Source organism: Pipistrellus hanaki, assembly GCF_964339955.1.
Source record: "Pipistrellus hanaki genome assembly, chromosome: 3".
NCBI classification, from domain to species: domain Eukaryota; kingdom Metazoa; phylum Chordata; class Mammalia; order Chiroptera; family Vespertilionidae; genus Pipistrellus; species Pipistrellus hanaki.
In genome coordinates, this window is record NC_140505.1 from 24,115,166 (window position 1) to 24,128,574 (window position 13,409).

At 45.6% G+C, this 13,409-nt stretch overlaps 1 protein-coding gene across 5 annotated transcripts in view; it reads left to right on the plus strand.

The window, feature by feature from the left end:
• The window catches only part of CSGALNACT1 (chondroitin sulfate N-acetylgalactosaminyltransferase 1), a 300,150-nt gene that overhangs the window by 258,089 nt on the left and 28,652 nt on the right, over nucleotides 1-13,409 (plus strand). For all 5 annotated transcript variants that reach the window (XM_084879843.1, XM_084879844.1, XM_084879842.1 and 2 more), the window contains one exon: nucleotides 9,524-9,740. In XM_084879843.1, the coding sequence (XP_084735969.1) occupies nucleotides 9,524-9,740 (217 nt within the window). The remainder of the gene's footprint in view (nucleotides 1-9,523; nucleotides 9,741-13,409) is intronic.

The following is a 13,409-nucleotide window of genomic DNA, read 5'->3' on the forward strand; positions in this document are numbered from 1 at the left end:
CAGTCCTGGGCCAGTGACCCCCAATCCCACTGTCACCATCCGTCCTCTTCAAGTCTGATTGCTTTCTCCTGCTCCACTGAGAAATTACCCACATTCGTTCTCAAGGAGTTCCTTTGGCTCCTTGCCCCACCCCTGCAACTCTGCTCTTGGCCTGAGGTCCTGCTTTGGCAAACAGGTGACCCTTCTCTGTCCAAGACCAGGTCCTTCCTTGGCTTGTAGATTTCACCCACCTCCATTTTTCTCATTCCAGCCTGTATTCTTATCATATATTTCTCTTTGTTCCTCCCTCTTGGCATATGGATTTGTTTCTCCCTGCCTCCCTTACAAAAACCAAAACACTGTTAACTCCGGCTACTACTCTATGGCATTCCTTCCCTATCCAAGCACCTTCTTCCCTCCCTCCCTACTTCCTTCTGTTCTGCGCAGCAGGAATTCATTTTGCAGAAACAGATTTCTGGTTTTCGTGGTGCTTATCTTTCAGTGAAGAGAACAGTAATAAACAGGTGGGTAAGCACTGTAAGCACCTTCAGCTCATGTGCAATAAAAACAGGGTAACAGAGAGGGACTGGGGGAAGGGTGGCTTCAGACAGTTAGACTAGGGAAGACCTCTTTGAGGAGGTGGCATTGGGTTGAGACCTGAAAGGGAAGAAGGACCAGTCATGCTAGGAGCCTGGGGGAAAGCATCCCAGGCAGAGGGGAAAGGATGGGCAAAGCAAAGGTACTTGAGACACAAAGAATGTGCTTGTGTCAAGGAAAACAATAGAAAAATACTTACTCAACCTACTCTCGCCAGTTCATCTCTCATTATTTCTCAAATCGGGCTTCATTCCTGTCACTTACCTGAAATAATTATTGGTCAGGTCACCAGTGGTCCGCTTGGCCAGTGGCTCATTTTGTTCTCATTATTCTTTATTTTTTTTAATTTTTAAAGTATTATGTTCTCATAGTTGTTTTTTTTTTCTTTTTAAAAAAAATATATTTTATTGATTTTTTTTTTACAGAGAGGAAGAGAGAGGGATAGAGAGTTAGAAACATCGATGAGAAACATCAATCAGCTGCCTCTTGCACGCCCCTTACTGGGGATGTGCCTACAACCAAGGTGCATGCCCTGCAAACAAGGTGCATGCCCTTGACCTGAATCGAACCTGGGACCTTTCAGTCCGCAGGCCTATGCTCTATCCACTGAGCCAAACCAGTTTAGGCTTGTTCTCATTGTTCTAAATCGATTAACAACCGTATGTTGAGCAGCCCCTCCTCACTGGAGGGGTGGCCTCCCTGATGCTCTCTCCTGCCTCTCTCTGTGCTTCCCTCAATGCCATGGGCCTCGCTGTCTCCTGTCTTTGTGGACCTGCGCACTCTGCACCTGCATGGCTGGGCTACCGCAGGCCTGCATCCTGGGCTCCCAGGTTTCCTGGGTGATCTGACCCCCCACCCTCAGCTTCATCTTACGTATTGGGGGCACCTAACTCTGTTTTAAAAAGCCTGTCTGCCGAGCTTCAGATCTTCTCAGGCAGCTCCTCAAATGGGCATATCCACTTAACTCACATTCCTTTTCTCACCTGTAACTGGAGGGAGTCACACCACCTTCCCCCCCCCCCCCCCCCCGCCTCTCCCCCTCCACATCTCTCCCCTGCCATCCCATTTTTAACCAACTTCTCCAAGCTGTGCCCACTTCTCATCATCTCTCCTGACGCTTCATTTCTTGCTGAATCGTTGTGATTCGTTCCTCATTGCTCTCTGATCTCATTCCCTGTTGTCCATCCACACTTCACACTGCTGTGAGGTGATGGTACTGAAATGACCATGTCTCATTCCTGTGAAAGGCCTAGCGTGCTCCCTGAGCTCCAGGTCTGTGCGGATGACCTCGTGGGCCGGCCAGTGAGCACCACCTGACCTTCCAGCCTCATCTCCCACCTCTCTCCCACACCTACCTTTTGCGCTCCAGCCTTGTTGAAGTTTGCCAAGCATAACACGTTGGGTTTTGTTTGTTTTATTTACTCCGTATCTTGGCTTATGCTGTTATCTTCCGTAGAATGCCCTTCTGATTGTGTCGCCTTGGCAAACACCCACTAAGACTTCAGTTCTGCTGACATATCTTCATATCAAACTGTCCATGCCCTCCGGCAGGTGGAGATGCCCTCCTTTCTCTTCCCTTACACCGTAGGCAGACTCTCATAGGTGCTTTGTATATTATTTATGCCTGTCTTATTTACCTACTTGCCTTCCTCTCTAGAATGGGAATCCTGAAGGCACAGTGATTTTTGCCATGTTCATCTTTATGTCTCTAATATAGAACACCATCCACAGTAAACAATAGCCATAAGAAAAATCAATAAGGATTTAAAAAAAATAGCCATGTCAAGTGAACATGAATCAGGGGAGGTTGGTAGGTCACCTGGTGAGGAGCCCAGCCCATTTGCTTCCGACTTATTGTCAAATACCTACCACTTTCACGGAGTGGCAGGTAGGCTGCAGTTTTGTGGGGGGGAATGTCTCTCGCAAAGAAGTCAACTGCTAGCTAGCACTAGTGATGAAGTCAGGAGGAGCTTCAAGTAAGGGTAGCTGTTAGAAATTTCTGACCAAGAACCAAGTGTTAAATTTATCTGCCTTAATCTGTGACATGAATATATACACCAAATGCAATACATGGAAATAAGAAAAGAGCTTCATGAATTATTTCAGTAAGGATGTCAGTCGGTGCACGTCTTAGCGAATGGAAGAAGCATTTAGTGAACGTTGAAAATGGTGATAAACTTGAATGAGGACCTGTCCAGAAGCTGCTGTGCACAGATGCACTGTCATGCCCGAGAAAGCAAGGTATGGACAGACATGTCTGTAGCCCTGCAGGTGAGAGAAAGCTTGAAAGTGGTTACTTTTTTAATTATTATTTTAAGTGGGGAGGAATTATTTACATTATAGTACCTGAGCATTTGGAAGGTGTAGAACATCTCTTTTCACCAATGTTGAATGTCAGCTACTTCCTCTAAGAAAACAGAGCTGACAACAGATGGCACTGTAATTATGTCTCATTTATTTCGTGTGGTCTGGGAATGAGATATTCCACCTAAGAATTTTCTAGTTAACTGAAGCATTCTTTTGGAATAAAATCTTTCTCAAGTATTTCCATGTTTCCCTTCTTGCAAAAACACAGTAAGCAGGAATATGTTCTTTGTGATATTTCAAAGGCAATTTACATGAGTGGAGTGTTTTGCTTTGTATTAAATTATCTCAGACATTTAAATTTCTTTTTAAAATGATGATCTGCCTCCTCCCCGGCTGTCAGGAGGTGACCTGCCACTATTTACTACTGTCTGCATTTCTGCTTGTTATAGATTTTCTTTTCCGGCATACTGATTTTTTTTATTATAAGCAATATATTTTTTCATGAAAACACCTCCTTTCAGAATGTGCTACTGTGAATGTGTTATAGACTATGAATTCAGATGATTGTTGTTTAGCAACTGTTACTATTGTGTGTTAAAATAAAAAGAAAAGTCCTAAGCGAGCTGTGAAGATTATCTGTGGGTAAATGAAGTAAGACTTTACTGCAGACATTCTGTTGTTTATTCTGACTTCTGTTCTGTCCCTGCTTTTCTACAATCTGAGTTACTGATGTTGCATATCAAAGTGATCTCTAAGGGGTAAACTGCACACAGGAGAATGCTCTAGTCAGTCATTAGCACATCTGGTGAACTCAGGCAAACCGCAGTTTCTCTGGGTCTCAGTTTGCCCATCTGTAAAATAGGAAGGCTGGATTAAATGATATCCTTTCACGTTCTCATGTGCCAGAAACGTAGATCAGCATAGAAGAGTTTGAAAGCCCTTACACCAAAGTGTCAGAGATTGAATGAGCACTTTGGTTTGAGAACATCATGGAATCTTCTCAGAGAAGGAGGGCAGATTTAGGAGGGTGGAAGTAGAAAAGCTGACTGCTGAGGAAGTTTGTCTGGAGAAAGTGCAAGGCCTTTTCATAGGAGAGTAGTTATTGTGGTAAAATACACATTACATAACATTTACCATTGTAAACTTTTTAAAGTGTGCCGTTTCATGGCATAAGTATATTCACACTAGGGGCCCAGTGTACGAATTCGTGCACCTTGAAAGGTACTGTTGGCCATGAGGCTGTTGTGGACATAGGAGCAGGTCTGGGCCCATTCTCTGTGCCCCCGCCTAACCCTTCTCACCACAGCCCTGGTCCCCTGTCTGCCAGCAGCCCACTCCTGCTGCTGCCGCTTCCATGTACTGACAGTGCCAAACCAGCTTGCACCCCTGACAGTGCCAAGTGATCGGGACCAGTGATGGGCACCAGCCACGGTACAAGCAGGGCCGGTGCTGACAGCAGGTGCAAGTGCTGGGCAGGACTGCGGCACATGAGAGCAAAGGATTTTCAGTAACCACCAGAGGCTCACTCTGATGACAACCACCGGTGTCCCGCCTTGGTCTGGCGTCCCTGCTCTCCTGCTCCACCAACCCACCATGGCTGACTCCCACCATGTTCCATGCTCTTCTGCTGGCTGCTGGTGCCTACCATGTTTCGTGTGCGCCCCCTGGTGGTCAGCGCACGTCATAGCGACTGGTTGTTTGGTTGCTCGGTTGTTCTGCCATTCAGTCTATTTGCATATTGGGTTTTTTGTTTGTTTGTTTTTGTTGTTTTTTTTTTTTTAAATACATTTTATTGATTTTTTACAGAGAGGAAGGGAGAGAGATAGAGAACTAGAAACGTCGATGAGAGAGAAACATCGACCAGCTGCCTCTTGCACACCCCCTTACCAGGGATGTGCCCGCAACCAACATACATGCCCCTGACCGGAATCGAACCCGGGACCTTTCAGTCCGCAGACCGACGCTCTACCACTGAGCCAAACCGGTTTCGGCCATATTGGGGTTTTTATATATAGATTTTATAGAACTTTTCATCATGTCCAATAGGAATGCAATGTCTATTAAACACTAATTCCACATTCTGTGCTCCTCGTAACCACCAATCTACTTTCTGTCTCTCTGAGTTTGACTCTTCTAAGTACCTCATGTAAGTGGAATCGTACAATATCCTACAGTATTTATCCTTTTGTGACTGGTTTATTTCACTTAGCACATGTTTTCAAGGCTCATCATCTTGTAGCGTGTATTAGAATTTCATTCTTTTTTATCTTTATTGTTGAAAATATTACAGATGTCCTATTCCCCCCCCCCCCCCCTTTGCTCCCTTCACCCTGCTCCTGCCCCCTCCCCAGGCCTTCCCCACACTATTGTTTGTTTATGGGCTGTGCATATATGCATATAAATTCTTAGTTTAATCTCCTTTTTGAGGCTAATATTCCATTGTGTGTATAATCTCCATTTTGTGTATCCATTCATCTGTTGGTGAGGTTTGGGTGAAGAATGATGCCACGAACCTGCGTGTGCAAGTATCTGTCCGCGTCTCTGTGTTCATTTCTTTTGGGTACATACCCAGCAGTGGAATTGCTGGATCTTATGATAATTCTGTGTTTGACTTTTTGAGGAACCACCAAATGTTTTCCACAGAAGCTGCACCATTTTATATTCCCGCCAGCAGTGCAAGAGGGTTCCACCTTCTCCTCGGGCAGGAGTAGATGCGTGTGCTCGGTATAAACCAGCTTGACTGGGGCCCAGATTTTACACGAGGCTGGATTAAGGAAGATTTTAAGAGCTGGCCATGGGATTGGTACTTCATTCTGTAGGCTTTGGGATGCTGGTAAGGGCCCCTGAGCTCAGAGAAAAGCAGGATTATAGTAGTACTCCAGGAGGCTAAGGATCAAAGGATACGTGCAGGATGTATTGGGCCCGAGAATTGGAGCATGGTCATCAGAAGATGGCAGTGATCCAGCTGTAGGAAGGTGGGAAAGGCGGGGATGAAAGTGGAGACTTTTGGGGGCAGCATTGGCCACAACCTGTGCACCCTCATGTGGAGAGAGGACAAGGATGTACATGTAAGCAGTGGTACCTCCTTGACCTCATAGTTTCTGAGGTCCTACCTTGAAGATAGGATATTTAGAGGGGACTGCATCTAGTTAGCTCCCTGTTTACTGAAGGCATAGGCATTTGCCGCAGACCATGGAGCTGTATCATGGATAGCTGGAGGAATGCCCACCTAGTTGACCATCCTAGGGCTTGGCCCCCTTGAGTAGGATAAGACCAGCGATGCTTGTAGAAGGAACAGAAACACCCAACTCAAAGTATGGAAGGCAAGAGGGGAAAAGAGGGTGCCAGTTAGGGTGTCTCAACCAAAATGTGAGCTAGTTCCAAAGTTCTCGTTTTGATCTCCCGTTTGCATAGTGCATAAAAACGATATGATCCTACAGAATATTACAGGGATGGTGTCTGTGTGGCCAGTTCGCTTTGCATCCGCCATTGTGCATGCCAGCCAGCTTCTGCGTGGAAAACCATTCCTGCCTCAGAATGCTTCTGCCCCTTTCCCTCGGTCCCTTAGTGTCTCCACCACTGACAATTCCTAGAAGGTCCAGTTAGGGGTTGTCCTTTGTGTTACTGGAGGACTGAGTGCTGTTTGTGTCTAGTTGTGGGATCCTGAGCCAGTGGGTGTAGTGGGCAGATGGCTGGGTGTAGGTTTTAGTGGAGACAGGTTGCAAGGGAGTTTTGAATGACGTATTTAAAAGAGATAGAATAAAGGGATCTCTACAATCAGATCTATGCACCATGATTAACTTAATTAGATAGAGGATGGGGAAATGTGCTTAAAAAGTTGATGTAATAACTGTTTCAGGGCATAGGATGTGGAAGACAATGAGACAGCAGCTGAAAGGCGGCTGCAGGATTAGCCGGGGTGTGCTGGCCTGCCTGATAGCGGAGTGCCCCGCCCGGAAGCCAGAACAAAGGCTGCCTGCCACAGAGTTATCGCCTGTCACACAGGCTCCCCAGAGGCAGCCGTCCTGACAGGGTTATAAGGAAAATCGTTAATGGGAACTATTACCTTCTCTGGGTTCCTTCTAAATAGATGTCCTCTCTTGACACGGGTTTGTGTATATTTCTACCTGTGTTTTCAAATCTGGGGATTTAGGTTTTTAAAAAAATGAATGATTCTTATCCTGGTGCTGAGAAAGAAAATGACTCGTTAAAAAAAAAGAAATCCCAGGCGGGTGTACAATTTTATCTGCACGTTAAACTGTCAGCAGTTACCCCCCCACCCCACCCCCCCGCCCCCGTTGATTGCTGGGTGGACAGGGTACACTCGCTGACATGAGTAACAGAAGTTTGACAAGAAGCAGCCGCCGACCCCGCAGGCCCGTTTAGGTGGTACAGATGCCCTTACCAAACTCTAGTCCTTCCTGGCTCAGCCCAGCCTGGTTTGGACCCTGGGAGCCGGTGGTTTGCCCAGCTGTGTAGACACCTTCGCGGTGGGGGGAAGAGCCTGTTTCCTCAATGAGCACTAGTTGCCCCAGAGTCGTGGTCGGCAAACTGTGGCTCGAGAGCCACATGCGGCTCTTTGTCCCCTTGAATGTGGCTCTTCCACAAAAATACCACGGTCTGGGAGGGTCTATTTTGAAGAAGTGGTGTTAGAGGAGTTTAAGTTTAAAAAATGTGGTTCTCCAAAGAAATTTCAATCGTTGCACTGTTGTTATTTGGCTCTGGTGACTAATAAGTTTGCCGACCACTGCTCCAGAGAATCAGCAGGCTTGAAAGGGACCCATTCACATGTTCACAGAGGCCCTTGGAGCTTCTTTAGAAATGAACCCCCCGCCGAAACCGGTTTGGCTCAGTGGATAGAGCGTCGGCCTGTGGACTTAAAAGTCCTGGGTTCAATTCCGGTCAAGGGCATGTACCTTGGTTGCGGGTACATCCCCAGTAAAGGATGTGCAAGAGGCAGCTGATCGATGATTCTCTCATCAATGTTTCTAACTTCCTATCCCTCTCTAACTTCCTATCCCTCTATCAATAAAATATATTTTTTTAAAAAGAAAGAAAAAGAAATGAACCTCTTGCTTTCTCCCATGAGGGGCCCCTACAGGGACTCCGGATTCTATTCTAGCAGGAGCAGCACAGCAGAACTTCTCTCTGGTCCCTGACAGAGCTGCTGAGCAGCCTGCCGGCACCCAGGGAGGCCAGGGCTTCAGAGAGGGCTCCGTCCCTGTGGCTGCTCCAGGCCCTGGGTCACCGCGCTCACCGCAGGCGGATCGCACGCTCTGCATCTCCAGACAGGCCCGCGGGGCAGCTGTGAGAAATGACACGGAAACTGTGCAATGCCAAAGCCCTCTCTGTGGCACCTGAAGGAGATCCAAGCTCTGGGCAGGATCAAAGAGGCTGTAAACCCGGGGTGTGGGATGAAAGCTCCTGCGAGGCAGAGAACAGAGAGCAGAACTTGGCCGAGTTTCCAAAGACCTGTAGTTCCCACAAAAGAAAAGAGGGAGGGAGCGGGAGGGAGCGGAGAGCAGTGGTTTGGGAGAGGCCTTGCACACTGGAGCTGACCCCGCTGATCTTTTCTGTGGAAGCTTGCTTTTGTAGCTGATCAAAGACTGGGAGGTGCTTTCCAGCTAATGGGACTGAGAGGAAGGAAGGGATGGGGGTGGGGGTGGGGGGAACAGGACCCATGGCAAATCACAGATAAGAGATGGGGAAGCTTATCTGGTGATTTGTTGAATTTGACTTTATTTTTTTAACTATAGGAAAAAACGCCATAATACCGGTGATATTGAGAAGGCCGTGGAGTGAGGTGCCCCGGGAGCTGTGCCCACTGGATGGGAGAGTTCTGTTGGGCCAGGCCCGTGGGAGGCTTACCTTCAAAGTTGAGCTGAGCTAGATGCTGGGTCACATCTTCAACCAGACAAGCGGGACTGGAGTTTCAGGAACAGGGACATGGGATGGAGACAGTTTCGGGGGAGGCCATCAATAGACTTGCTCTGGAGCACTGGCCTATGATGCTTCTCAGGGGTAGGAAGGACGATATGAACGTAAGATGTGTGCCTGTCATAGTACAGGTATTTTGTTTTCTGCTTTAATGCTTCCAGAAGCTTCCAGAGGGCCACGTGACCCATAGCAGTGGCCCCGAGCCACTCCAAGTTACCTTGAAGAGATCACTCTGGTCAGTTCATGTGAAATGGCTGTGATTTTTAAGAGAAAATATTAACACAGTATTTAAATTAAATAAATATAATAATTATATTTACCAAATCATATTGCAGAAAGTAAAGGTCATTATCCAAGTCTGCATCATAGCCAGTCTTATTTAGACATACTGCTTTATAGTCCTTTCTTGAATGCATCTAAATATAGTTTCGTCTCCAACACTACAAACTTCTCCCCCCATGTTTTTATGAAGTCTTCATCACTGTGATTTTTAAATTTAATGGCATTTTGATTTCTTTAGGGATATTTGAAAGTGGCAGCATTTTGAGTTTTCTCATAATTATTTGAGGTAGAGGTTTAATTGTAATTTAATTTATGTGTGTGTGTGTGTGTGTGTGTGTGTGTGTGTGTGTGTGTTTAAAAGGCATTTCATGCTAGATCTCAGCTATTAAAACACTGTCTTTTCTCGTGTTTCTGTTAACAGGGATCTACCGCACAGAGAAGGATAAAGGCACTTTGTATGAGCTCACGTTCAAAGGGGACCACAAGCACGAATTCAGGCGCCTTGTCCTGTTCCGACCGTTTGGCCCCATCATGAAAGTAAAAAAAGAAAAACTCAACATGGCCAACACACTCATCAACATCATCGTGCCACTGGCAAAGCGGGTGGACAAGTTCCGACAGTTCATGCAGAACTTCAGGTTTGTGTGTTTGCACCTGCTTATCTTCCCCCACGGGGTGCGCGTTAAATGCTGATATCATTTCCCGTCATCTCCCTCATTTCCCCCGCCGAGGACAAAGGTGGCTTTCTCTCCTTGTACAACTCTGTTTTCTTCATATCGCCTTTATCATTTGAGTTTGCCTTTCCCTAAAGCAATTAGAAAACTGCCAGATAAGCAGATTTACCTTGGAAAGGGAAACTAGGAAGGATTGGGGTTTCCTCGGGATCTACAAAGAAGGCCTCACCCTACCTGTGGCCTTCAGCTCTAACTTGGGTTTGGGCTCAGGCCTGGGGACAGCAGGGACCATGCTATCGCACCAGTAGAGCGGCCCTCTCCTGGGCTCTCAGAGGCCGGCGCCACGTGGCCGTGGACTTGAGCTGGAAGCTGGCTTCATGGGCTGCCCTGCTCTAGCAGTTGGCTGGAGTGGACTGAGTCAGAATCTATTTTTTATTCTAATCTGTGGCTCCTCAGATTAAATTTAGAATGGTGCCAAGAAATTTCCAAGCACTCATTTCTGTAGCTTCTCAAGGAGACTAAGTGGGTTTTATTTTCAGATGCAGGAATGCTGTTTTATTTGTGTGTCTTTAAAGGTTTGTGCAGTGTTGGGGCTTATAAGCTGTTACATTCACGTACTGGTCGAGGTTAATCAGCTCACTTACTTAGCCAGCTTGTTTTAAAGATAGCAAGTCACACACACACACACACACACACACACACAAGATAGCAAGTTGAAGGTGTCTAATTATAAATCCTGGAAGATCAGACTTATTTTTATAATCTGTTATCATTAAATTCACATTATTCAAAGCCAGTAACACTTCATATAAAGGTATGGTTGATACATCTCAAAATTCTGGATAGTGAATGTGCTCTTCTTTAATTTTTACATTTGAAGAGGAACCCTTTTCTACCGTAGTTAAATTTGAAGGTCAGAATTCAGTAGTCTTAGAAGAGACTTTTGAGAGTCATTTGGTCTAATCCTCCCTTAGTTCAGAATCCTTGAGAGCACTCCTGGCATGTGGTTTTTCTGTGCAATGTGTGTGTATGCCAGGTAACTACCTTCTTAACAAGGCAGGCTGTCTTTCTGCTGACCAGCTGTAGATAGAAAGCTCACTCTTATTAGGTCCTGAAGTCCACCCTCCTGTAATTTCTACTCAGTGGCTCTGAAGGAAGGACTGAACAAATTAATTTCCTATTAAGCATCCCAGCCTTTCAGATATCTGAAGAACGTGATCATAACTCCCTTTGATCTTTTTTAAAAAATATATATTTTATTGATTTTTTTTTACAGAGGAAGAGTAAGGGATAGAGAGTTAGAAACATCGATGAGAGAGAATCATTAATCAGCTGCCTCTTGCACACCCCCTACTGGGGATGTGCCAGCAACAAAGGTACATGCCCTTGACCAGAATCGAACCTGGCACCTTTCAGTCCGCAGGCCGATGTTCTATCCACTGAGCCAAACCGGTTTCGGCCCTTTGATCTTTTCTGTGGTATCCTTTGGACCGATCTTTTCGTCCATCTCCAGTTTGTAGAATACTCCGGTGGGCACCATTATTTGACTGTCGACCACATTCTTCTGGCTTTAGTACTGAAGAGACTATGGCGTTGGCTTCTGTCTCCCTTTGGTGTTTCTACGTTCTCTCCCTGTGTTGTTTTTGGAATGGCAGATGCTGCTGGTTGATTAAGCATTACCTGCTTAGAAGGATGAGACCTGAGGCTGGCACTTAGGCATTTAGCCAAACCATTACTCCCAGCAGCTGGTGTGCCATGTCTAGGACAAGCTCAAAGTAACTTCCTTTAGCCAGGAAGCTGCCTAGCATTTGCCAGATGAAGGGCCTTGAGATTTGCTTCATTGCACATAGGCTAGTCTCTGAGTGTGCTGGGCTTGGTAAGGTAGTGCTATGCCAAAGGAATGTCTGCTCAGTGAAGGGCCAAGTTCTTTGCCTAGGACCCCAGGGGCCTGGAAGCCTTGAATGGTAAGATATGTATGGCTGCCATACGTCTCACAATGTATGTAAGATATATATTGCCTTAGTGTCATGAGTATTACAAGGAATTAACTTAGAAGGGAAATATTGTTGGAAAAAAGTAAATAAGTAGCTCACAAGTCGCCAAAATTGAGAGGGTAACATGAAATATCATTCTAGTCAATGTTTTAAAAACAGACAAAAATCCTAGGGTCTTTTTCCTTGACTGTCACTCTTGAGACGCCTGTTGTTGCTGTAGGCGGGAGAGGGTGGGTGGGAAGACCTGTTACGTGGGGGGAATTATTAGGGGGCCTGTGTGTGTGCCGGACACTCCACCAAACGCAGGGCTGAGAAGAGGAGATGGAGATGTAGCGCCTGCCTTCGTGGAGAGGAAACCTACTCATAGGAAGCTGGAAGCTACAGCAGAAATAGACACAAGGACAGTGGGACCCAGAGAGGCATCCCAGGACAGAGGACCCTGGACAGAAGCCTGAGTGGGGAGTGTGCTCTGTAGCCCAGGTTTCTGAGTGTACTGAGGTCTGAAAAAACGAGGTGAGAGATGGCACTCCAACCTGAGGCTGTTTAATTCTGTCAGAACTCAGTAAAGGTGGCATTTCAACCAGCCAGCAGAGGATGGACTGTTAATTACATCTGATTCTTCACACCAAAACCCAGAGTAAATCCCGGTCAATTAAATATTTAAATGCAGGTAATATGACCATAAAAAGTATTGGGAGAAAATGTAAGGGGCTATTTATTAAATATTTGATATTGTCTTTATGAAGTCCCTTCTATCCCAAGACTGAAAGTTATTAACTGTGGTAGGCACTGACTCCTCTTTTGGATTCTCTCTGTCTTATATATAGTTACCATATATATATATATATTTTAATCTTTTTTAAAAAATATATTTTATTGATTTTGTACAGAGAGAAAGGGAGAGAGATAGAGAGTTAGAAACATCGATGAGAGAGAGTCATCGATCAGCTGCCTCTTGCACACCCCGTACTGGGGATATGCCCGCAACCAAGATACATGCCCTTGACCGGAATCGAACCCGGGACCCTTCAGTCCCCAAGCCGACGCTCTATCCATTGAGCCAAGCCGGTCTCGGCTTTTGTTTAAAAATTTAGTGATGGGGGGGGGGGGAGTAATGGTAAGATAAGAACACATATAATACCTTAATGAGAAGAAAAAAAGAATGAAAAAGACAAAAAAAATTTAGTGACAGGTATTGGGTTGTTTTTTTGCTTTTGTAATTTAGACATGACTTTTTATTTTGTAAAAGTGATACATGGTTATTATAAGACCTTTAAACAATATAGAACACAACAAGGATTATGTTATTTACAAATTCACTCCTGACTCTTCCTCTCCAAATTCATCATTTTAAATATTAATTGAATATTGTTCTAGGTGCCTTTTTTATATTTGCATATATAAAAATAACTTACTGCTCTAGCTGGTTTGACTCAGTGAATGGAGCAGCAGCCTGTGGACTGAAGGGTCCCGGGTTTGATGCCAATCAAGTGCACACATCTTGGTTTCAGGCTCTTCCCCAGCTTGGGCCTGGCCAGGGGTCATGCAGGAGGCAACCAATCAATGTGTCTCTCTCACATCGATATGTCTCTCTGTCTTTCCCTCTCTCTTCTACTCTGTCTAAAAATCAATGAAAAAA